The sequence below is a fragment of the Pristis pectinata genome, chromosome 30 (genome assembly GCF_009764475.1).
Source record: "Pristis pectinata isolate sPriPec2 chromosome 30, sPriPec2.1.pri, whole genome shotgun sequence".
Taxonomy (NCBI): Eukaryota; Metazoa; Chordata; class Chondrichthyes; order Rhinopristiformes; family Pristidae; genus Pristis; species Pristis pectinata.
This window is the reverse complement of record NC_067434.1, coordinates 15,604,038-15,629,584: the sequence shown is the minus strand read 5'-3', so window position 1 is coordinate 15,629,584 and position 25,547 is coordinate 15,604,038. Positions and strand designations below refer to the sequence as shown.

The following is a 25,547-nucleotide window of genomic DNA, read 5'->3' as shown; positions in this document are numbered from 1 at the left end:
GCTACAAAGAGGAAGGAAAGAATACCACAGTGAGACAGGCTGTCAGCTTTCCGGCAAGATCACAAAGGTATCAGTGCTTTCACAGTAGAACAAACCCAGATGGATTGAATAACTCCTCAAGTCCTCGAGGAGACTGGACTCCATGCTCACAGCAAACCAGCAGGACCAAAGGCAACCTGCCCACCTCTGGCTCAAGTTGAAAACCCTTTATCTCTCAACACTCAACAGCAAGAGTAATTACCAGGGAGACCAACTCTAGGGCCAAAAGTATGAGAGGACTCGCTAATTAATCCACTTGGGAATTTTGGAGAAAACTTTCCACAAAGTGTGGGGACGACGTGAAATGTGAAGATGGAACAGTTGAGATAATTAGCTAGATAAATGCACAAGGGAGAGGGGGACAGGGAGATAAGCAAAATGGGTGAAATAAAGATGAATAGGAGGGGGCTTGTGTGAGCATCAGGATACACCAGTCAGGCTACATGTTGTGCTGTACATTGTATGCACTCGAAGTGGCCCCTGTAACTTTTAGAATTAACTTAACAGAATTATCTGTCTCTTTAATAAAGAAACCATTGTCTTGAAATAGAACGCACGCACACACAAACCCAGAATAGTTGTGGATTCAGGGCGGCTGGAATACTGCTGCACACCAACATGAAAGCATTGTGAATAAATTGACATTTATGATGTTAGAAATACATTGATTTTTTTTTACAAATGCAAGAGTCTTTTCCTTTTCTTAGATTCTCCCTATGACAACGGTCTCAAATACCATTAAAATCACTCAATACACTCCAACACAACTCTGAGGTTTGATAACATCAACTCAGAGAGGTTCATTCCATTTAAGATATGGGCAGCAAAGCGGATAGTTTTGCAACTCTGCAACAACTACCAGAAAATGGAAGCATGCTTGTAGAAATCAGCTGTGCATGATCAAACCAATTACTTGTTCTGCTGTGTTTAAGTCCTCTTCAATTCTCTGGGTCACTTTTACTGAGCCCCTACCCTCCTTACACGTGGTTCTGTGTTCAAGTCTCACTGTAGAGACGTGAGCTCACAATTTAAGGCTGAATGCCCAGTGCAGTCATTTGCGGAGTGCTCTGCCACTGAAGAACCATATTTTGAGCAGGATCTTAAACTAAAGTCCCTGCCTTCTCTTTGGTGGGGGGGGGGGGGGGAGCAAAAGATCCTTTGGCATTATTTGGATAGAGTAAAGGAGTTGTCACAGTTACCCTGACAATTGTCATGCCTCAATCAGCATTTCAAAAACATATCTAACTAGCCATTTCTGTTTGTGGGAGCTTGCTGAGCACAAATTGGCTCTTGTGTTTCATACATTACAACAATGACTACCCATTGGTTGTAAATTGTTTTGTGCTGTTCTGAGAGGGATTTTAAAGGTGCTATAGAAATGTAGGTCCTTGTTTACTTTACACTTACTTGCTTGTACAAGGGCTGCAGTTCTTTCCACCAGAGGAGGTAAATTTCAAAGTCTTTCTACTACCTCTAGATGTCACTATGGTGCACTTTGCTAAATAGCTCACAGGAAGCCATGAAATGCCACCTAGTGGCAGCCCACTACCTTTGATTTCTTGAGGGAATTAACATTAAAGAATGTGTTACCTTCTAAACTGAGCTGACGGTAATTTCAGAGTGCATTAAAACCAACAATTACAACCAGGTGCAGTCCCATTTCACAAATGCTGAGAGCGTCCAACTATGCACAAATATCCCTAGTAAACTCGTTGCAGTGTCTCAAGGCTCCAGTCTACAGGTTTATTGCCTCCGCTAATAATACTTTACGATCAGCTAATCACAGACTGGCTCCTCCTGTTTACCTTGCTAGTGTAGTGGTACATCATTACGCAGTCCAGCGGACTGAGGACAATAACATTAGTCCATTCCATTAACCATTGTGCAAGATTCTGCTGAATACCTGTCCAAAGACTCTGGTAGGAGTGACAGAGGGAAGAAGACAAAGAAATTTCAACCTACACAAAGATCACTGATGCATCTCCCCAAGGAGTATTAAAGAAATGAATAGATGGCACTATAATAAACAGGTACACGTTGACTCCAACCAAGTATTTCATCAACAAGTCAACCATTATCCACAGAAGGCTTATATTAAATTCTCTGAATCACCATTTACCTCAATGGCAGTTTAAAGTGTGCACTGTTTGCTTGTCTATCACAAGAGAATGCACACTTACAGCACTTGTTTGACCCCACCAGTCCAGAACATGTTGCTCCCAACTCCCCTTCACCCAACTCCATCAACATAGCTCCCCACTCCTTCTCCCTCATTGTTTATCGAGCTTATCCTTGGATGTGCCAGGATGCTACAAAGTGGAATTGGAATTGGTTTATTATTGCTGCTTGTACTGAGGTAGTGAAAAGCTTGTCTTGCATACCATTCATACAGATCAATTCATTACATAGTGCACTGAGGTAATTTCTGAGAGTGATACAACTTTTTCTTGGAGAACATTTAATACAAAGCTGACAGTTTGAAACACAAAGAGGGAGGCAATGAATAATGGGCTGGGTTAGGAGTCAGATTGCAGATCAAGGCCAAATATATCTTTAGTGGTTAAAAAATGAAATCTTGATTTTAAAGTCATTTCCCACAAATGTTTGATGTCCAGTCATACAGAAAGATTTGGGGACTGTGTATTGACTGAGTGTAATCAGCAGCCATCCAAGGGACTGACAGGATGTACAATGTACATTAAGAATTGACAGGTCTAACTAGCTGCAGGCTGATCACCAAGTAGAAATCTCAAGTAAAACATGCAATCGCTCCAATGGAATGGGAATGAATAGACATTGGGGAGGGAGGGAGGGAGGGGGAGAGAGACAGAGAGAGAGAGAGAAAGCAGACAGGAGGAGAGGAGCAGGGGAAAGAATGGGGAAAGAGAGCGTGACAAGGGAGGAGGAGGAAGACTGCAAGCCAAGAGAGGGGGAAATATGGGGGACCAAGGAAAGAGTGAGGTAGGAGAGAGAAAATATAGAGAGGGGAGGATGGGAGAGGTACGAGGGTACGGATATAAAACCTGAAAAGAGACGGGGAACTAGGAGAATGAAGCTGCCACATGAGTTTACATGAGATATGAGTATCCATCATATCCAACATTGATTGGAAGCTTACAAGCAGTTTCAAATATTAAAACATGTCAAACACATTAAACTTGACTCACAAAACTCATTAAACTGTTGATGGTGAAAACAGATAAACATGACAAGACCACAGAGACAGAATCTCGATCTCTCTACCAGGATTACACAACACAATTTGTGTCACAGCAATTTCACTAATTCTGCTCCAGAAATGCCTCCCTGACTCCCAGAACACTGTTTCTAGTCAATTAACAAGTGGAGACCAGAAAATCACTCAAAGCTTAACTGGGCATTTGTGTTGATGGAAAAATACCAGATACTCTATATTGGTTTTTGAGTCACCAGGTTCTACTAGATCCTCAGATTCCAAAGGCCATCAGTCCTTGTAGGGCTAGGAGACCACATCTTATCCCTTGCAGGTAAACACCAATCATTATAGGGGCAAGACCCAGAGCTTATCATTTACTTCAAAAATGCAATAGTACCAACATATCCGCCCGGCAAAGCATTGAAGTATCTAAAACATGACAAGTTCCCTGAAAATCAAAAAACTTTGGATGCCAGAAATCTGAAATGAACAAAAGATGCTGGAAGCACTCAGCGGGTTAGTCAGCATCTGTGGAGAGAGAAGCAGCTTCTCTTCACACAGATACTGAGTGTTTCTAACATTTTCTCCTTTTCTTAATTTCTGTATCATTGTGTCAAGCTAATATTGGTGTGCGTGTGTGTGTGTGTGTGTGGGGGGGGGGGGTAGAGTTAAGGGCGTGAGGGACGGTGAACAGGGTTGGGTGTAAGTACACAGGAGAGGGACAGCGTGGGAAGGGTACCAGAGTTGGGTATAATACAGGGACCAGATGTACATTAGACTGCTCAGTAAACTCCTGAATCAAGGGACGCGCCCTCGCTGGGAAGTGCAGGACCACATCCTCAATGCTTGGAGCTGACCAGATTAAACCCTTCATTATGCAAACCAGTCACTGCGCCTCGCTCAGCCCGAGGTGCGACCGGCTGTTCAGCGCCGCGAGGTTCCTCTCATCGTTCGCAAGGCACAACCGGCCTTTAACTTGGCAATGTGAACATTCCCACGAACTGCAGGATATGTTGACCGTCTCGTTTAGGCCTTAACCAGCTCTGTGCTTGCCCTGATTATGCAGAGGGAGTTTCGCTCTTTTGCTGTGGTTGATGTAAACTTACAAAGAGCCCCGGGTCAGTCTCCTGTGTCACACCAGCTCTCGGCAGGGTGAAATAGCAGGAAGGGGTTTAATCACAACTCTCAGAAAGATTTGACTGAAGGAACAATGCAGTCGGAGTGTTGGGGCAATGAAATGCGCGGTGCAAGTGTGCCCCACGCCTCCAACTGTGCCAAGACACCTCTCACTCTCTCCACACCGGCTGCACCGAGTTGGGGGGGGGGGGGGGGTGCAGCGCCGCGGGAAGACCACTTGTGACTTCACTGGAACGAGTCCCAGCGACATTCTCACGGGAAATGGGGATGTGTCCCTTCAGGATGACTGAACTCTCCCCCAGCCGACTCTTCCCAGTTTTGGGAGTCTCCTCCTCACCCACCGCCCCCCCCCCCCCCGCAACTGCGGTCCGACCCCAAAACTTTCTCAAAATAAAAGGCCTTTCTTCTTTGCAAGACGACGTTCAGATCTTTAATTCTACGGTGTTTATAGCGCCGCAGATAACGGTTCTGTGACGAGGCACAGTGGCCGCCGGCACAGAACGGCTGTCAGATCAGCCCGACTTGTGGACTTTATACAAAAGCTCTCCCAAGATCAGGATGAGGTTTGGCAGGGCCTGGTGTTTGACCCAGCGTCCACGGGCAACACTCTCAGACAAAAATCTCGGCACTGGGTAAGTGTCCCGGACTCAACCCTTCCCTCTGACTCCCGCAGGATTCCCCTTGGTTATTCCCAGCCGATGCTAATCCACCCTTCACCATCCCCATCTCCCAAATTCGGAGCCCCAATAACGGCCTCGGAGCGTGGACGCCTGCAGGTCTGAGCCTAAAATGCGTCCCTTATTACCACAAACCACCCTACACAGTCAATGGGGGGAGAAACCCTTCGGACAGGGGGAGAAGGTCCACTGGGGGGAGGGGGAAGGATGAGGGTCGGGAGAAAGAGGAGAGGGTGAGACGTTAGGGACAGGAGGGAGTAGAGAGATGGAGGAGGATATCAGGGAAAGGTGTAACTATTGGTAAGGGGGGAGAAGGGAAGGAGAGGGAGAGGGGGTTAGGGAGAGGGGGAGTAGAGAGAAGGGGGAGAAAGAGTAAATATTAGCAAGGGGAGAGAGGGCAGGAGTGAGAGAGGGGAGAGGTTGAAGGAAGGGACAGGATGGGAAAAGGGCAAGGAGGGTGACAGGGGGCAAAAAGGAGGCAGAAGGCTGAGCAGAAGTTGGACAGGGGGCAGCAGGGAGGGCGGTGGGAGAGGAGAGCAAGGGGCTGGGAGCGGGAGAGGGGGCTTATATGGGGAGGGAGGAGAAGGGGAATTGGGGCAAAGAGAGGGGATTGAATGGGAGTTGGAGGAAGGAGGGTCTGTGTAAGGTCAGAAGGGGAGTGTGGGGGAAGGAGGGACGGAGAGTGGGGCAGGGGAGAGGGTAAGAGGCGGGAGTGGACCTTAGAGAAGTGGGGTGATGCTGGAAGGGGGAATGGTGATGGAGTGAGGGTAGTTGGGGAGTGAGGGGGATGAGGGAGTGAGGGAAAGTATGTGACGTAGGAGGGGCAGTGGGGACAGAAGGGCTGGGGGTCAGTAGGGCTGGGAAGGAACAGAGGGCTGGGGGTGTCAGTAGAAGGCGATGGAGCAAACGGCCCGAGAGGTTCTCCTGCGCCCGGGAACGACGGCGAGTGGTGTAAACTTTGGTGGCGAGGGGCGGCCTGCTGCTCCTCTCCGTCCCGGCACAACATCAGCCGCAGGCTCCCCGGAACAAGGCGCCCGGTCTCTCCTCAGCCCTCCCGGGAGGGAGCCGGAGGGGAGAGCCGACAGTCTCCGCCTTATTTCGGGGGGTGAGGGGGGGGGGAGCTTCCCGCGGTCCCTCTCAACCCCCTAATGAAGGCAAGAAAGGACGGGGGGCGGGTGTCATCTAATGACCCATGGGGAGCAGGCGGAGGGACAACTCCGTGTCTGGGGCGGGGGGGGGGGGGAAGAGGGGGGAAACTTTCTTCCTAATTGAACCACTGGTCTGGGGCAGGAGAAATAATCTGGAGCCTCAAACATCTCCGGCAGCGGTCGCATTAAAACGGAGGGTCTGTGTGCACTCAAGGAAGCTCGCTGGCTCGGCTGAACTGCTCGGAAACTGAGCCAAGGCAACGGCTGACAAGCCCCGCATGTCCCCTTACCTGCGTGACAGAGGCCGAGGGTGCAGAGAAGTAGGCGGAGAGCCGTCAGGCCGGGCGACCGGGACCGGAGCATCGCCGGGCTGCTGCTCTCCCTCCTCTCCCGGCAGAGGCGAGACGAGTTGGGGGAGAGAGAGAGAGACCACGGGCAAACACACACACACTCACACACTGCTTCCTCTCTTCTCTCCTTGCAGTAGATCACTCCAGGAATATTTGGAAAATAAACTTTGAACTGTAAATGTTTACAGCAACGCTGCAAAAAAAATCCCTTTCCTTTTTTTCCCAGGCGAATAAACTGCTTGTAGATTTCTACCAATCACTTTGCAATCCCAAGTTGTATATACTGATCGTGTCACTCTCCAGTCAGACTGTGTGTGTGCATCTTGCAGACACACACACACGGCAGTACTCCAGTCACTTTCCTGCAAGGTGTAAGGAACAGCCGAGAGAGTTCCGCCTACCAAAAAAAATATCCCCAGCAAGCTCCCCCCTCCCCTCCCCTCCCCTCCCCCCCGGGAACAGTCGCAAAACCCGGCAGCTACCAACACTCCGGTCCCTCCCAACTCTCTCTCCCAGGAACAGCAATCCGATCCTCCTTGAATCCGGGCGGCGATGTTTCTGAGAAACTCAACCTATAACACAGAGAGCAGTTTAATAACTCAGTTACAGAATCTGTGCAAGCTCCCCCCAGCTGCCGATGTGCAGTTTATCTTCAATTTGATTGATGGAAGTCAAGTCGACTGATAAAATAGATTGTAAACTCTTTATTATAATAAACACGGGAAGCCTGACCTCGATTTCCCCTACAATTAATTTAAAGTAACTAGCACATTGGAAATGACGTAGCTTAATGCATTGTATACTTTTAAAGCGTTGTACAGATATATCTCCTTTTAAATTATAACGGAGGCTGCGATTTTCGGCGAATTATTGTTGATCTGGATTCTGAGGTCAAATTGGGAATAAATATCGCCTTGAATTAATTTAATGATTTTATATTTTATTTGCTTTTAATTAGAGGTAAACATACACTGTCTAAACGTCCGTCATCGTTCAAATGTATGTTTTTTATCCATCCGGCCTCTGGTTTTCTTTATGAAACAACAATTAACTTGCCCTGAAGTATTTCATGATTTTAAACCCGGCTCCTGCGGGGAATTTGGCAGAAAGTAAAATATATTACTTATGATATACATGGACCCATTGCAGTGCTTATTTAGTTGTTAATTTGCTTAAGTCAGGGCAAAAGAAATTCCCTATCCTTCGAATTGAGAGCATTAAAATCTGAAATTCAGTGTTGCACCATCTCAATTTTCTCTCTCTCACTGGACAAAATATTAATGTTTAAAGTCTGAACAGCAAATAAACAGCAATGAACAGCCGACCGTGTAATCCCGAATGATTCTGTTAGAAAAACAAATTAATGAATAAACTATTTTTTAGCATGCGTCAGGCTGTGTATTAAGCGCTTGAGTGCAAACACAGGCATGCATAATACTCAGCTAAATACAAGGAGACTGGATTGATCAAGTGTACTGGAATTAAGTGAACAATTGTAAAAAAAATGATTTAAATAAAATTAACACAATCTGTGCAATTGCCACTGATAGCCGTGACTGGTGTGACTCAGGTTTGGGCTCTCTTCAATCTCGTGTTAATTCAGTGTAAACAGAGCAAAATACACACAGGGAATCATAGCGTGTGTAAGATCACATTCCTTCCCTAATGCCTTTTTAGTCCAATTTATGGTTAACTCGCTCGAACCGTACGTTTACAGCTAAATGTGAAGGGCCTTTGATGTAACACGCTGTAAATATACACTGCATCCAAGAATGTTCCTCTGGAAGCCTCGATTACTTCTTTCAAATGCACTCTTTAACTGCAGTAAAGCTTTAGACAGGAGTTGGGAGATAACAGGCCGGAGACCGATATTACCTGGCATCTGCACTAACTCGATAGTTTTACAAGTACTTTTAGCAGCGACCTTGATGTGGAGATCTGGTACCGTTTATTGTCTAACAATGTGATAAGGCTGACTGAGCTGGCGCCACGCAAGGTCTGAATGGAGATGGTGTCCGATGGAAGGGGTGGGGGTGGGATCACTTGGAAAAAGTTGGCCATCAGGACGTCCTGTCAATGAATACCGGCGTGGTGGGGGCAGTGGATACCCTTTTAACCCGCTGCTGTGTGTAAAAAAATCATGTTAAAAAGCCTTTAAACAAGATTTAACAGACTCTCTCTGACTATAAACTTGATGCCAACAAAACATCACTTCTGTTCACAACTTCCACTTACTAACAGTCTCGCAGCAGTGGCTGAAGACTTTTGGTCAGTTCAATATATTGCTCACAAAATAACTCTAAACCACTTTTAGAAAGCGCACTTTAGAATTTAATGTTAAAAGTCTATTTTAAAGAAAATGTACTGCCCTACACATGCACCAGACCATTAAAAGGCTCAAATTAAAAACCCTCAGTCATAATCCTCAAGAAACAATTTAGATAAAGCGATTGGGCATACAGTATAAAATTTTTGAAGGAAACGGGCAAATAAGCTGTGATGACGGTCTGCTTAAGATAAAAGTTTGCGGAGGTTTCTTTCCGGAATTGATTCCTCGGTGCCACCGGTCGGTTATTTGTTATTTCGTAATTCTTGCCAGGAGGCGTGGGGTGTCTGAGAAGCCGAGATGAACCACAGCCTCTCTGAAGCAGCAGCCGATCTCACATTGCAGCACAGGACACGAGGGGGCGCTCGCAGACGGCCATGGCAAGCGAAGCCACTGAATTGACCCGGGAGTCCCAAGTTAGACAAAGATTGGTTTATAAGTAGTTGTGTTTGGGGAGGACTGGAGGATGGAATTAAAGCAGCTCTCATATACTGATTTCACGTACGGTTGGACTCTTCCGCCGAAGAGCTTTTGCATAAGAGAGAAATTCTAGGTACATAATAATGTCATTAAGTAAAAAAACAGAAAATGTTGGAAAAACTCAGCAGTTCGGGCAGCACCCGCGGGAAGAGAATCTGTTAACGTCCCAAGATTTACTTCTACCACTGTGTTTATCAGTGAGGGAGCAGATATGTCTGATTCATAAAAAAAATCTTAAATGAACTGTGCTATATGGTCCATAATTCTCTTCTAACATGTTTAGAAATCGTTTAATCCCGGCCGGGGATGAGGTTCTTGGCAGGAATATCGACCCCAAAATCAACTTGTTTCACCTTCCACAGATGCTGACTGACCCGCTGAGTGTTTCCAGCACGTTTTGTTTTTATTTCAGATTCCCAGCGCCTTCAGCCTTTTTTTTGCATTAACAATATTATGAAGTGGTGGGTGTGGACTTCATGTTTGAGTTACATTAGTTGTGCCTCCACGTTCTTCTGGTTCATTTTTTTGGTAACACTGGACAAACTTCTGTGCAGGGTTTAGGCCGAGCAACAGATGCAAAATCCGCTCCCTTTACGCGCCCCCTTTACACGCTGGTACGTCTGCTGGGAAGAACGGTGCAGCAGACAGGAATCATCGGTTTTCGGGGCACAGGAATACGCTGCAGGTTTATCCTTGTGAAAGCGGTGAGAAAGCAACGATCTTACCCCCGCACTTCTCAGTGGCCGCTTTAAGCCACGGTGCTGGAGACTGGACCCCTTCAGAAAGCAGCAGGCGGACGTCTCAGAGAGATTCCCCATATCTACACACATCTCTCGTCAGTGAAGAGGGAGGGCTGGGTTTCAGGGTGACCTGGCGGCGGTGAATTAGCAACCTTTCCCGGTTTGCAGGGATTCAGCCGAGTCCTCTCTCTCCCTCACTCCCTCCCTACCTTTGGCACGGAACTCTTGAGCTTGCGAGGTGGTCCTGTGGGAGATTTCCAGACTGTGCAACAGACACTTCCCACTGCGGCCACAAAGCAGCATTTTCCCTTCAATGCAGCCTCAATAATTAATCTGCCAGAGGTGTAATAACCATCAATAATGCAGGGCCAATAATGTTATACCAGTTCAAGACACCAATCTACCATGGCAATTGGCTTGTTCAGGGACCCCTGCCGTTCCAGGATTTCTGTTCATGCACAGGGAGCTGATCGCTTCTCGGATTCACAACTGCATCTTCCACAGCCCCCTCCTTCTTCCTAATAAAAGTACACTTTTTGAAATCCTTTTTTAACGCTGGCCTTTGAATTCGTCCCATAAGAGAACACGGGGAGTTTGGAACAGGGTTAGTGGGTGCTGATTGGCCGAGTTCCTTGAAGAGGGAAATGGACCTGATTTTTTTTCTGGGTGGTCACCTTTTGTAAAGGCCAGGATTATCAGGGGGCCAAACTGGCCTTTGGGGCTGGTTATATCCATCAGATGGGCGAGATAGGGCCCAAATGCGGGCAATGGGACTGGCTTGGTGGGCACCATGGTCAGCATGGACCAGTTGGGCCAAAGGGCCTGTTTCCATGCTGTATTACTCTATGACTCTATGAGAGAAGGACTGTTTGCATCTTTCTGGGTATTGTTTAAGGAGGAAGCAATAATGACATTGAATAGCATGTATAGGCTATCCCTGGGTTACAAACTCCTGACCTACGGACCCCCTGACATAAGAAAGAGCTCCCATAATATCATTATGTTCAAAAGTCCGACAGAGGTACCACGTTCATTCCTATGAATGGCAGAACCGGTTTCCTCTCTCTCCCCACTTTCAGTAATTGTTCTTTCTGATCAGTCAAGTGCCTTTGATGCCACTCATTGCAAAACTGTGGAGATACGGTTACCACATCGTGTGTTTAATGTGTATTTCCACAAATGGACAAAATCGTCTGTAAAAACAGAATTGGTTCATTACCTGGGGATGACCTGTATTGATTTGATGGTACAATAAATGTGGAGGAAGATATAGACCCATTGTACTTGCTGTGTAATTATTATGAATAAAGTATACCTTTGAAATTAAAAAAAGAGGTTTCATTTCTATAGCACCTTCCACTGACCCGTAGGATGATCCAAAGGGCAGTAGAGCCAGTGAGGTAATCTGGAACTGTGGTCACTGAAATAATGAACAAAAATAAAAATTAATATAAATTACAAAAATCAATAAATAGTGCCAAAAAAGGAATAATGAGATAGTGTTCATGAGTTCATGGACCATTCAAAAATCTGATGTCAGAGGGAAGATGTTGTTTCTGTATCATTGGCTGTGGAATCTTGAGGCTTCTGTGCTTCCTCCCTGATCGTAGTAATGAGAAGAGGGAACATCCTGGATGCTGAGGGTCCTAGGTGATGGATGCCACCTTCTTGAGGCACCGCCTCAAGAAGGTTGGGAGGGATGTGCCAGTGGTGGACCGGGCCTGAATCTACAACCCTCTGCAGCCTCTTGCGATCAGGATTCCAAATACTAGTGTTGTTCAGAAGTTAAGCCTCAAACCAATGCTAATTTCATCACAGCTACACTGGGTTGGCCAGGTTGAACATAAGGACTAGACCCAGGAGCAGGCCATTTGACCTCCCACTCCACCATTCATTCAGAAGACCTTTCACTTAATGCTTGTTTCATGTACTATCCCATACCTCCTGATTCTCTTTTAATCCAAAAATCTTGTGTGGACTCAATAACTAAGACCTCACAACCTCTTGAACAGAGAATTCCAAAAGAAGCATTATCCTCAGGGTTGAAGGAATTTCTCCCCATCTCAGTCCTGAATGTTCAGTCTTTTATTCTGAGTTGTTTTGCATCACTGTATGATTATTCTCACTTTGCTGTGGCATATTTATTAAACCCAAAGGATTCCACCCCTGGTTCTCCAGCTTGCTAAACACCTCTTGCATCACACCCATGCCTCTCCTGCAAAATCTTCCATTGGTTAATGTGCTACAGCTTGAACAGATGATGGGAGGATACTATTCAGTCCTGGGGTAGAGACCAAAGGGGAATAGCATAAAGCTGCCAGTGAAATGTTAGAGTTAGCAGTAGTTGTTCATCTTGCTGAATGCAAAACGTAATTCGAACATTGTGTTTGCCAATGTGTTGTCCTCACGGGAATGTGAAAAGCCAGTGCTGGTCTTTCAATCTGTCCAATGTAAGATGGTGATTAACGGTAGCTGCCAATCAATTCTTCGTGGCTTGAACTACCTTGTTGGTCAGGCCATGCCTTTTCCTCAGAGGTAAAACCCTTGTACCTTTCCAAATTTCTTCGCCCTACCATTTGGTGGCGCATCCACTGCCAGACCACTAAAAGCTTTGGCATTCTCTTGCTAACCCTCCATGCCTGCCCATGCCTCTCTCTGTCCCTGTCTCTCTCCTCCTTTAATACACTCCTTAATATCCACCTCTTCTGCTTGTCGGTCTTCCTGCAGGACCTTGCTGAACAGAGTTGCCTGCCGAGCTTCCTATAATACAGCCGCAACTGCATTAGAAAAGAAACGTCCTGGCTGTAAAGTGGAGACACAAGGGATTCTGCAGACACTGGAAATCTGGAGCAACACACATGAAAAGCTGGAGGAACTCAGCAGGTCAGGCAGCATCTATTGGAGGGAAAGCAACCTGCTCTGGCCTTCTGCCCTTTTCTTTAGAAAAACAGTTCCCGATGAAGGGTCTCGGCCCAAGATGTTGACTGTTCATTTCCCTCCCTAGATGCTGCCCTGACCTGCTGAGTTCCTCCAGCTTTTCGTGTGTGTTGCTCCCGGCTGTTAAACACTTTGTTTCACTCTATGGCTGTGAAAGGTGCTATATAAATACAAGACCTTCATGTGCATTTTCTTGACATTCTTGGGATAACTTGGTGCCAATTATCACCTGTTAGTACCCCCGTGAAGGTACTTCTATGATGTAAGGCATGTATTGATGCAGTTTATTGCTGTTTCCCTTTGTTGCTTGTTTCCTGTCCCGTTATGAAGGTCTTTGAGCAGGCAAAGGCTCCATTTCAGTGAGGCTGTTTTTGTTGGCTGTACGATGCAGCAAGATAAAAACTCAGACATTGCTCACTGGAGAAGTCTGGACTGCTGCAAATTTAGAATGTGTTGCAGTGATGTGAATGACAGGCAGCCTGCTACTGTTAGACCCTTGCCATGCAAATGATTTGAAGGGACAGATACCACACTGCCAGGGACTGAAGACACAAGTCAGGGACTGGCACACACCATCACAAAACTGACTCAGGGCAAGACCTTCATGGACTGACAGGAATGTCAGGGTGGGAGTCAGAGAACTGCCAGAAGACCGTGGATGCATGGGTTTGAGTTACCAGTGGGTGACTGAAGAAACTGGGGCAACACATTGGCATCACTAATGAATGGGAAGCTGTGGGCACAAGATGATGTACCGAGATTAAACCTGGACCCTTGGATTGCATTCAGTAACTTCAGCAGAATTCTCTAAATCCAAGAAAGAGCCACTAGTTTCAATTGTGTCATCACATGAACAGACATACATCAATGGACATACATGCACACACACACAGATACCGTACATATTGCACACTACATGCAGACACACATACATGTGCAAAGGACACAGAAGTGTTCACAAATACACACACAAGTGCCAACATATACACATTGAAAGACAAAGGCACAAACATACAGACTCAATGTATGTGCACGGGCACACACACACACACACACACACACACACACACACACACACGTGCACACATGAGCACACACATGCACAAACACAAATACTCGTACACTATCACACACACACATGTACACATAGGCATACAAATGCCAAACATCCACAGAAACACTATCACACTCTTACACACACACACACACACACACACACACACACACAAACACTCACGTGCATCACCATCTACATAATCATTCCCCTAGATTACCCCAGTTCAGAGTTTGGTCAGGGCCCAGTTCCGCATCAGCTGCAGGAACTACAAGGTCCATGCCTCTGGGAGGAGTCCATGTCATTGAGGTGACGAGAGCTACAAGACCAGATGTGGGAGGAAGAACGTTACACAATGAGCCATTTTGCATTACCTGAAGGAAGGAGGTTCAATCAACCCATGAGAAAAGGTCATTAGATATAAATCAAAAGGGAAAACATTTGGAGGGCTGAATGGAAAGATCACGGACAATTTCACTAAAATGATAGCAACAGGGCACAATGGGCAGAACAGCCTTTTGCTGGATCATTATATGATTTGAGCAAAAGAGTGTAAGACACGGGAGCAGGATCTGACCATCTGGCCCCTCAGGTCTGCTCCGCCATTCAATCAGGTTGTAGCTGATGGTCTACCGCAAATCTACTTTCACACCATATCCACATTCCCAAATCTATCAAGGTCTCACACCAATCTACTCAACTACTGATCATTAACGCTTCTCTGGATAGGAAAATTCCAAAGATTCTCGACCCTCTGAACCAGGGCTATCCGGGAGGAATGAGCACACGGTGATATGGGCAGGCACGGTAGTGTAGCGGTTAGCATTACACTATTACAGCGCCAGTGACCCGAGTTCAATTCCCGCTGCTGTCTGTAAGGAGTTTGTACGTTCTCCCCGTGTCTGCGTGGGTTTCCTCCAGGTGCTCCGTTTTCCTTCCACATTCCAAAGAGGTACGGGTTAGGAAGTTGTGGGCATGCTATGTTGGCGCCGGAAGCGTGGCAACACTTGCGGGCTGCCCCCAGAACACTCTACACAAAGATGAATTTTACTGTGTGTTTCAGTGTACATGTGACTAATAAAGATATCTCATCTTATGTGGAGTGGGGATGGAGCTCAGGAGTGGGGAATGCTCCAACATAGGTGGAGGTAGGTGAAGAAATGTCTCCCCATCTCAGTCCTAAATAATTGATCCCATAACCTGAGACTACACCCTGATTCTAGACTCTCCAACCGGGAGAAACAGACTCGCTGCATCGACCCTCTTGGAATCTTTTCTGTTTCACTCACCTCTCCATCACAGATAAACACGCTTATTGACACTGACTCAGATCTAGATCCTTCATGAACAAGCACTGTCAGGCACCATAATTGACAATAATCATTTCTTTCTCTTTTTCCTTTCAATAAAAACGTATTTTTTTGATGTACTACAGCGCAGTATCCTGATGCAGTTTGACTTGTCGATCTGAAAATGGGTTTAACATCAAAATAACCACTTTTAGTAAAAGTATTTAGTCCTTCACCTCTGATTAACCCGATGTGAAATCCCTGAATGCCAAATGGGCAACAATGAACTATTTAATAGTCTTGGTGGTGTGTGTTAGCTGGTTCCTGGTACAAGGACTTGTTTTGAAATGAAAGGCTTTTGATGTGCCTTCTGGTAGGAATGGAAATTCCACTTTGCAATGTCGACCTGGAGGGGTTGTCGGTTTGGGGTGGAGTCCTGCTTCAGGCAAAATGATTTTTCAATATTGTGAAGATCCTGTCAAATATTAAATAATTGCTTGCGGACACAACCTCCCATTTTAATTTCCTCAGTCCTTTGTGCTGGTCAGGTGGATTCTGCTTGCACTGTGCACTCGACCATTGATGAACCTGGCTCCTTGTTCTTCTTTGCTTTCTCTGATGAGCTCTTTCCTTTCTGAAAGCGCACAGTGGCGCAGCTAGTAGACCTGCTACCTCACAGCGGCAGAGTCCTGGGTTCAATGCTGACTTTTTCCCAGGGCGAGAATGGCTAACACGAGGGGACATAATTTTAAGGTGATTGGAGGAAGGTATAAGGGGGATGTCAGTGGTAAGTTTTTTTACATAGAGAGGGTAAGTTTTTTAAACTGCTGCGGAGGTTGTGGGGACAGGTACATAAGGACATTTAAGAGACTCTTAGATAGACACATGAATGATAGAAAATAGGGGGCTATGTGGGAGGGAAGGGTAGGGCGGCGTGGTAATGTAGCAGTTAGCATAACACTATTACAGTGACCTGGGTTCAATTCTGGCTGCTGACTGTAAGGAGTTTGTATGTTCTCCCAGTGTCTGCGTGGGTTTCCTCTGGGTGCTCCAGTTTCCTCCCACATTCTAAGTCGTACGGGTTAGGAAGTTGTGGGCGTGCTATGTTGCGCCGGAAGAGTGGCGACACTTGCAGGCTGCCCCCAGAACACTCTACGCAAAAAGATGCATTTCATTGTGTGTTTCAATGTACATGTGACCAATAAAGATAAAAATAGATCTTAGGGCAGGATAAAATGTCGGCACAACATTGTGGTCTGAAGAGCTCGTACTGTGCTGTAGTGTTCTATGTTCTATGTTCTCGGCTGCTGTCTGTGGGGAGTTTGCACGTTCTCACTGTGACTGCATGGGTGCTTCAGTTTCTTCCCACATCCCAAAGATGTGCTGGTTGGTAAGTTAATTGGCTGCTGTAAATTGCCTCTAATGTGTTTGGTGTGTGGTAAAGTCTGGGGAGAGCTAACGAGAATGTAAGGAGAATAAAATTATTGTTAATGTAGGATTAGTATAAATGGGTGGCTGATGATCAGTATGGACTCAGTGGGCCGAAGGGCCTGTTTCTGTACTTTATCTTTCCGTGACTATGAACAGGCACGGTAGTGTAGCAGTTAGCGTAACGCTTTACAGTGCCAGCGACCCGGGTTCAAATCTGGACACTGTCTGTAAGGAGTTTGTACGTTCTCCCATGTCTGTGTGGGTTTCCTCCGGGTACTCCGGTTTCCTCCCACATTCCAAAGACGTACGGGTTAGGAAGTTGTGGGCATAGTATGTTGGCACTGGAAGCCTGGCGACACTTGCGGGCTGCCCCCAGAACACTCTACGCAAAAGATGTATTTCACTGTGTGTTTCGATGTACATGTGACTAATAAAGATATCTTATCTTATCTTATGTTATCTTATCTTATCTTAACATCTTCCACACGAGCTGATAATTCATTATCAAATCAACCCTGAGGTTTCCACAGTTTCAGTTTATTTATCTTTCTGGTTAACCATTTTCTTGTTTTTCTCTCTCCTGTTCATTTCCCCAGACAACTCATCCCCTCAATAACTGTGGCTGTTACGCCTCACCTGGTTTGAGCTGCCAGACCTTTTCTGAGTATATTCCACTCAGCACACAGACTGGGCCACACACGATGGAGGATGTCCTCAGTGTGAAGATGGGACTTTGTCACCACAAGGACGATGTGCTGATCACTCCAACCCATGTTATCATGGACAAATGTATCTGAAAATTGGACAAGAGCAAGTAGATTTGTCCTGCCTACATATATAAAAAGAAAATGCTGGAAATACTCAGCAGGTCAGGACGCATCTGTGGGAAGAGAAACAGTCAACATTTCTGATTGGAGAACCTGTCCCTTCTGTTGGTTCACTCACTACCTGCTGCAGACTTATTCTGGCATCTATGTCCTTCAGGACTCATCAGGTCAGTCTGTGGGGGTATTACCAAGCCTCTCTGAGACACTGAAGCTCCCCCACCCAGAGTTCATCCCCTGTCCTTGCTACTTGCAGAACCTTTTCAACTTGCCGTTCAACAGAGGGGAGCGCTGATTTATCAGTCGAAGGAGAACGGTAGATGATGATCAGGAGAAGGTTTCCTTGTCTAATTTTGACCTGTTACCATGAGACTTTAGGAGGTCTGGCGTCAACGTTGAAGATTCTCCGGGCTAGCACTCTGGTGGTTTGCAAGTGGGACAGATGTACTGGGGGATTGTGATGGAGACTTTTGTAAGGTACGATTCTGAAAGTACTACTTGTCTGTGGGATTTTGACTTGTAGATCAGAACATGGGTTAACATCAATAGTAACCACTTTTGGCAAAAGTATTTAGTCCCTCAAGTTGGACACCTGTCCCCAAAAAGTTCCTAAAGAGGACCTTGCAAGATTGACTGGGCTGGAAGTGATTTTGCCATGTCAGGATTCAATGCGTCAGTGCCGAGTACTCGATCCAGCTTTACCATTCACATTTTGTTAAATGCTGCATTATCTGTGTGCCATTTCCTCAGAAGCACAAGTCTGCTTTAAGCACAGATCATTAGGCAGTGCTGAACTGCTCCCACTGACAAATGTCCCAGAAATTTACGCTGACTAATGTTAATCCTACTAATTTGTTGCTATAAAGTGCACAATAATACTTTCCCACTCACAGATCAATTGCTATCAGCACTGGCTTTTGATAGAGTATCTGGCATAATTTGATGTGATATCTTGTGAGATATTGAAATAAAGAAGGTCTCAGACTGAATCTCAGAAATCTCTGCAAAAGCTTCAAGTCAGTGAGCTGCTTCAGTAAATGTTGAGCGCACAGCCAGATCCCACAGACAGCAGACAGGCGGGACAGTGATGCACTAGTAGAGCTGCTGCATGGCACCAGAGGACCTGGGTTCAAACCTGACCTTGGGCACTGTCTATGTGGAGTCTGCAAGTTCTCCTTGTGACTTGCCTGGCTTTCCCCCGGGTGGTCCAGTTTCCTCCCACATCCAAAAGCGTGCAGGTTGATAGGTTAATTGGCTGCTGTAAATTGCTCCAAATATGTAAGGGAGTAGTAGTATCTAGAAACGTTGATGAGAATGTGGGGAGAATACAAAAGTGAGATTAATGTAGGATTAGTGTAAATGGGTGGTTGATGGTCAGTGGGGACTTGGTGGGCTCCTGTGCTGTATCTCTCTATAACTCTATGACTCAATGACAGCAACAAGTTGTTGTTTGGGTGATAGGGATGGTATTTCATCATCAACGTCCACTCAGCCAAGTGGTGGCACCTGAGATCTGCAAAGTGACGGTTGAAGTTTTTAAGGGCCTGTTTATTGTCAGTGCGACGCACGGGGACAGGTTGGTTGGGAGCCTCTATCTTGCGGATGTTAAATGTAAGGCCCTTCTTCCCATACGCTTCAATGAACCTGGCCTTTAAGCATGTGCAAACACACAGGGATTGCCTGCATTATGCAGATCGACCAGTGAGGTTCAGGTGTTTATACTTCTGGAGTGTAGACGCTGTAGGACGGACATTTTCCTTTTAATGCTGAAGATTATCTCCACGCCCACAGGAAGTTTGGGTGAGATGGTCTGAGAGAGTGTTGGGGAAAGGATGTTTGAGGCCACCCTTTACTGACATTCATGTCATCATGAAATGATGATATATTTCCTTCATGTGTATGAAGGCAGACATGGACGTAATTCACATTGACTTCAGTGCAACAGCACAGCCTTTGGCTGACTGCGGAAAAGATCGTTTGGACCTCAGGCCTGGCACAAAACTCACGGTCCACTAGACAGAAGTTATCCCTGCCCTCCTATACGCTTCCAGGACCTTAACTATCCAGAACAGGAACCCAAGGCATTGTAAAATACCACCAACTCTGTCTCCACAAAATCCTCCAAATTCACTGGAAGGGTAAGCAAACCAATATCAGTTTCCAATCTACCTCGTCATGACCCTTGCACCTTACTTTCTACTTGCACTGCACTTTCTCTGTAACTGTAACAGTATATTCTGCATTTGGTTATTGCTTTTCCCTTGTACAACTCAATGTACTTATGTTTTGAAATGATCTGTATAGATGGCTTGCAAAAATATGTTTTTCACTGTATCTCGGTACATGTGACAATAATAAGCCGATACCAATACCAATATTTTGCATTCTTTTCTGTTTCTCTTTTGTACTACCTTGATGTACTTACGTATGGAGTGATCTATCCGGATGGCAAGCAAGCAAAAATTTTTCATCGTATCATGGTACACATGATAATAATAAACCAATTACCAATGATAATATCCTGAGTATAAGACTCTAAGTTACACTCAGTTGGCTTTGTTGACCAGGTCACGTTGTTTACAAGCCCGAAACAGACATTCTACTCTGAACTCTGTCGTGGAAAGAAATTAACAGACAGAGAAAAAGACTCAAGGGCATGACCAAAACCTCCATGCAAAAATGCAAAATATCCAATGAACTTTGGGAATCCCTGGCCCATGACTGATCAAAATGGAGAAGGAACATTTGGGATGGTGTTGAGAATCTCAGGGTGACATGGCAGTTAATGGCACAGATATTCTGATACCTTCCAAATATAATATGATCCATTATTTAATTAGACTAGGTCATTGGTTGTTTGTAATGGGAAGGATGTTCAACAATGTGATTGAAAAATAAAGCTTTATAAATCTCAAGTTCTTGTGAAAACAGGTCAATTCATTCCCAAACATCTTCCTAGGAGTTTTATTCAAGCTATTATTCAAGTCCTACAGCTTAGCCAAGTACACACTAAGGGAAACATATAAAGTTTTGTCATTTATGAGTGTATTTGCTAAACTGCCAGAGAAGAAGGATGTTGGAGGGAGGCAATGGTTTCCTAAAGCAGATGGAATCAGGGGGAGGTTCGATAGAGGTGTTGAAAGTTATGAACAGCTTGGACAGCATAAATAAAATATCTTCACTGGCTGAGAGGTCATTCAAAAGCCGGCGCAGATTTTGGATAGCTTGCTCCCGCTCTGCCTCCTATTATCAAGCCAGTTTTGGATCTAATTTGCCAAATTGTCCTTGATCACATGGTGTTTAGTTTTTGGACCAGTTTCTTATGTGGAACCTTGTTTGAAAGTCTTAGTAAATTCCATGCAGACTATATCATCTGCACTGCCCTCAATAATAGACTGTTTTATCTCTTTGAAAAATACAATCAAATTGGTAAAACAGGAACTCATCCCAACAAAGCCATTCTGGGTAGCTTTCATTAATCCTTGCTTTTCTGAATGTAGGTTAATCAACGGGAAGTTAGATCCTTGATTATCTGATGGAGCCAACAACCTCCTCTGATGTTCCTTTGATATATTCCTCTGTTTAATGCATTGTTGGAATGGGGTTTGAAGTGGTGTGAGTGACTGGGCTTACTATGTGACTCATTGTCTCTTCTGGGGCCCTTGAGAAATGGACCAATAGGTATCAGTTTTGAAGTGTGAAATCCTGCACTTCAGAATTTTTCCAGTAACTTCCACCAATGATGTTAGACTAACAGGCCTGTAATTACCCAGCTTGTTCCTACTGCCCCTTCTGAATGAAGGTACCACATTTTCTGTCTTCCAGTCATCTGACACTTCATCTGTGCCAGTGAAGACATGAAAATGTTTGTCAGGGCTGCAGCAATCTCCTCCCATGCCATCCATAGCAGCCTGGGATATATCTCATCAGGCCCTGGGGACTTATCCACATTTAAATCCACTAAGACAACTAATAACTTCTCCATTTTAATGATGGTGATGTTGGTGGGGGGGGGGGGGGGGAATGGTGACAAAGTCAAGCTCACTGGAGTGCTCTTTCGAAGAGCTAGTACTGGCTGGCTGGGCTGAATGACCTCTCTCAGTGTTGTGTCTTTCCAAGTTTCACGTGGTGATACACCACAGGCAGTTATGGTTTGTGGTTCTTGGACAACATGGATTCAGGGCGGAACTTCCTGACATTTACCAAAGATCGACCATATGTTTTTCATTTAGTCACCTTGCTCCGTGCCTACTGGAAGCTACCAATCAACGGGAAGTTAGGTGCAAAGGTAGATCCTTGAATAACTGATAGAGCCAGCATCTCCTCTGATGTTCCTTTAATATATTCCTCTGTTTGATACACTGCTGGAATGGAGTTGAAATGATGTGAGTGACTGAGCTTACTACGTGATTGATTGTCTGTTCTGGCCCCCTTGAGAAACGGACCAATGGGTATCAGTTTTGAATTGCGAAATCAATAGTATCAGTGACAGTTCTGACACACTAATCCTTACCACTATCTACAGGGCACATCAAGAGCGTAATGGGACACTCTCCACTTGCCTGTCTGAGTGCAGCTATGACATTTCTCAGGAAACTTGACACCATTACTTTACTAATTGCTGGTAAATAGGATTAGTATAGATGGGTCTTGATGGTTGGTAAGGATATGGCATGATTTGATGCTGTATAACTTTATGAGAATCAAGGAAAAAGCAGTTCCTTTCATTGGTGTGCCATGCACCATTCTAAACGTTCATTCCTTTCACCACCAGCGCATGGTTGCTGCAGTGTGTACACAGTGGCTACAAAACGTACTGTGGTTACTCACTGGGCGACTACGAGAGCACCTTCAGTCCCTCAACCTCGACGACCAAGGACAAAGGCAGCAGATGGCATCACCACTTTGCAGACTCCCCTCCAAGCCACACACCATCCTAATGTGGAAATATACTGCCTTTCCTTAATCATTGCTGTGTCCTAAGTTCTATCTTGGCCAGTTCAAGAAGGTGAGTCATCACAGCTTCTCATTAGCGGTGAGCAATCAATATTGCCATTTAACGCACACATCTTGAAAAAATAACTGAATAAACCAGTAGCTGCTTTACAAAGGCCTCAGAACCTGCAGTTTGCTCAATCCTGACAACCTGTAGGCATTCAGTACATCTAATGACTGGATCTTAATTAGATTCACCCATCATTACACAAAAACACATTCTGTTCTCCAATGTTCTTGAGAAATCAACATGGCTTTAGTGTTCCAGAACATGACCATTTAATACAGTATCTCTGGCAATGGAGTGCCTGTCATTGTGTGCATGCCTGCCTCTTGTAAACAATCTGCTTCCTGACCCTGTGTTGTGTTAGGTTGGATCAGCCTCAACTTGATCCATTCCAAGGTTCAGACAGTCTGGAGCCATTGCTTAAGAAGCTCTGACTTTAGTTGGTGAACTTAATTCATTCCACTCACGATCTTTTTCAGCCATGGCGAGATGAGATTAAAATAAATAATTGAGTTCAGGAGAAACATGAATTTGGCTTTGGCTGAATGGGTAGCACTCCTACATCTCAATCAGAAGATGATGGCTTCAAGTCCCAGTTCCAAAATCTAGGCTGATTTTTGATGCATGAATATTGAGGGAGAGCTGCACTCTCTGATGTCCAGGCTTGTGATGTAGTACTAAACCAAGTCCCCATCTACTTCTTTAGATACATGTAAAATACTCTGCAGCATTATTTTGAAGGAGAAAAGGGGTTCTCTCTGGTGTGCTGATGAACATGCACCCCTCAATCAACATGGCATCACCTGGAATTGGAAAGCAAAAATCTGAAGATACTATAAAACTGAAATAAAAACATAGAAGTTTGGAAATACGTAACAAATTAGGCAGCATCTGTGGAGAAAGAAAGAGTTAATATTTCTGATAAAAGCTCATTGACCCGAAATGTTAACTCAGTTTCCTTCTACACTGAGGCTGCCTGACTTGCTGAGGATTTCCAGCATTTTGTTTTTTATAATCGACCAGTTAACATATTATTGTTGCTGGAGCCTGCTGTGCACATTTTGACCTAAAGTTCAGTTGTGAGTATACTCCATAAGGCATTTCAATTTAGGTTGTGAAAGGTGCTGTAAAAGTGCAGAATTATTTTTAAAAAATTGATCAGGATAACGCTCATACGTGCAAGTTAAAGCTAGATTTGAGATCCACAAAGATTTTCTCCTCTTCAACCTCACGTCCTTCCACCCCACTGCTCTTATGCAACGTCCCCACCTCTCTGACGAAGATCATGGAGTCACAGAACTGTACAGCATAGAAACGGGCCCTTCGGCCCAACTCATCCATGCCAACCATGATGCCCATCTACTCTAATCCCCATTTGCCTGCATTATGCCCCCTATCTCTCCATTACTTTCCTATCTAATTACCTGACCAAATGCCTTTTAACCATTGTAGTTGTATCACTTCCTCTGGCAACTCATTCCATATAACCACAACACTCTGTGTGAAAAACTTACCTCTCAGATCTCCCTTAAATTCCTCCCCTCTCGTCTTAAACCTGTGCCCTCTAGTTTTAGTCTTCCTGCCCTAGGAAAGTGACTCTGATTATCTACCCTATCTATGCCCCTCATAACTTTATTAATCTCTGTAAGGTCACCCCTCAGCCTCTGACGTTCCAGTGAGAATAAACCCAGCCTACACAATCTCTCCTTATAAGTAAAGCCCTCCATTCCGGGCAACATCCTGGTGAATCCCTTCTGCACTCTTTCTGATGCTGCCACATTCTTCCCGTAGTGTGGCGACTAGAACTGTACTCAATACTCCAAGGGTGTTGGTTCATTGTTGGGATCATGGTATCTTACTTCAGTGCTTGTTCTTTATGATCTTGGAGAAGACCTCCCAACCTTGGAGCATAGGAGACAGAGAGGTGATTTATAGAGATGTATAAAATCATGACGACCATAGATAGGGTGAATGCACTCAGTCTTCTTCCCAGGGTTGGGGAAATCAAGAACGAGAGGACATAGGTTTAAGGTGAGAGGGGAGAGATTTAATAGGAACTTGAGGGGGAATGTTTTTACACAAAGGGTGGTATGTATGTAGAACGAGCTGCCAGAGGAAGTGGCTGAAGCATGTGCAATAACAACTTTTAAAGGACAGTTGGACAGGTATGTGGATTGGAAAGGTTTAGAAGGTTATGGGCCAAATGCTGGCAAATGGGACTAGCTTGGAATGGGGCATCTTGGTCAGCATGGGCCAATTAGGCCAAAAGGGCCCGTTTCTGTGCTGTATAACTCTATGACTCTCTACGACTATGACACTGTGAGCCCTGACCCCCAACAGACATATACACATGACTTTCGACGGGGGTTAGTGACAAGAAGTGGCTCATTCCTTACCTGTCGGTTTTAGGGCTTCACTCATGAGCCCTGCTACAATCAGCCGGCTCAACTTTGATGAGGCAATGAACATAAGATAATCTACCGATTGAGAACTTTTGCTTACTCTGTTAACTCTTGTAAAGGTTTAACCCAGAATGTTGTTTATAAAGATAACTAAACCAAGGATTTGAGCTGGCTGTCAAAAAGAGGAACAAATACAAGTTCAATGCCACAAATACTTAAGTGGATGGATTTGAATCCAATGGATAATGGTGTAAATCCAGAAATGATTGTGGTACCAGTACACAATTACTGAACAGGTTTCTGCAACGATCATTGATCCACTAGAGCTGTAAAATGGTTTATTGCAAAGGGATGAAAGAATCTTTTAAAATTTGGGTCAAAGAGATATCATGCAAATGTTTTGTAGACTAATAAACAATCTGTAGTGATTGAAACTGAAATAAGAAGGAGCACTATGCCTTGGCTGTGGAACATTTTAACAATTCAGAGTTGCTGCACTGTGTAATTACCTTAGAGTTTAAATGGCATTTTAAGTT

The 25,547-nt window shown here is 45.0% G+C and overlaps 1 protein-coding gene across 2 annotated transcripts in view; it reads right to left on the bottom strand.

Annotated features, from left to right (window-relative positions):
- Positions 1–6,947, bottom strand: part of unc5b (unc-5 netrin receptor B) — a 250,740-nt gene extending 243,793 nt beyond the window's left edge. For both annotated transcript variants that reach the window (XM_052041397.1, XM_052041398.1), the window contains exon 1: positions 6,467–6,947. In XM_052041397.1, coding sequence (XP_051897357.1) covers positions 6,467–6,539 — 73 coding nt within the window. In that variant the 5' untranslated portion in view covers positions 6,540–6,947. The remainder of the gene's footprint in view (positions 1–6,466) is intronic.
- Positions 6,948–25,547: the final 18,600 nt, after the last annotated feature.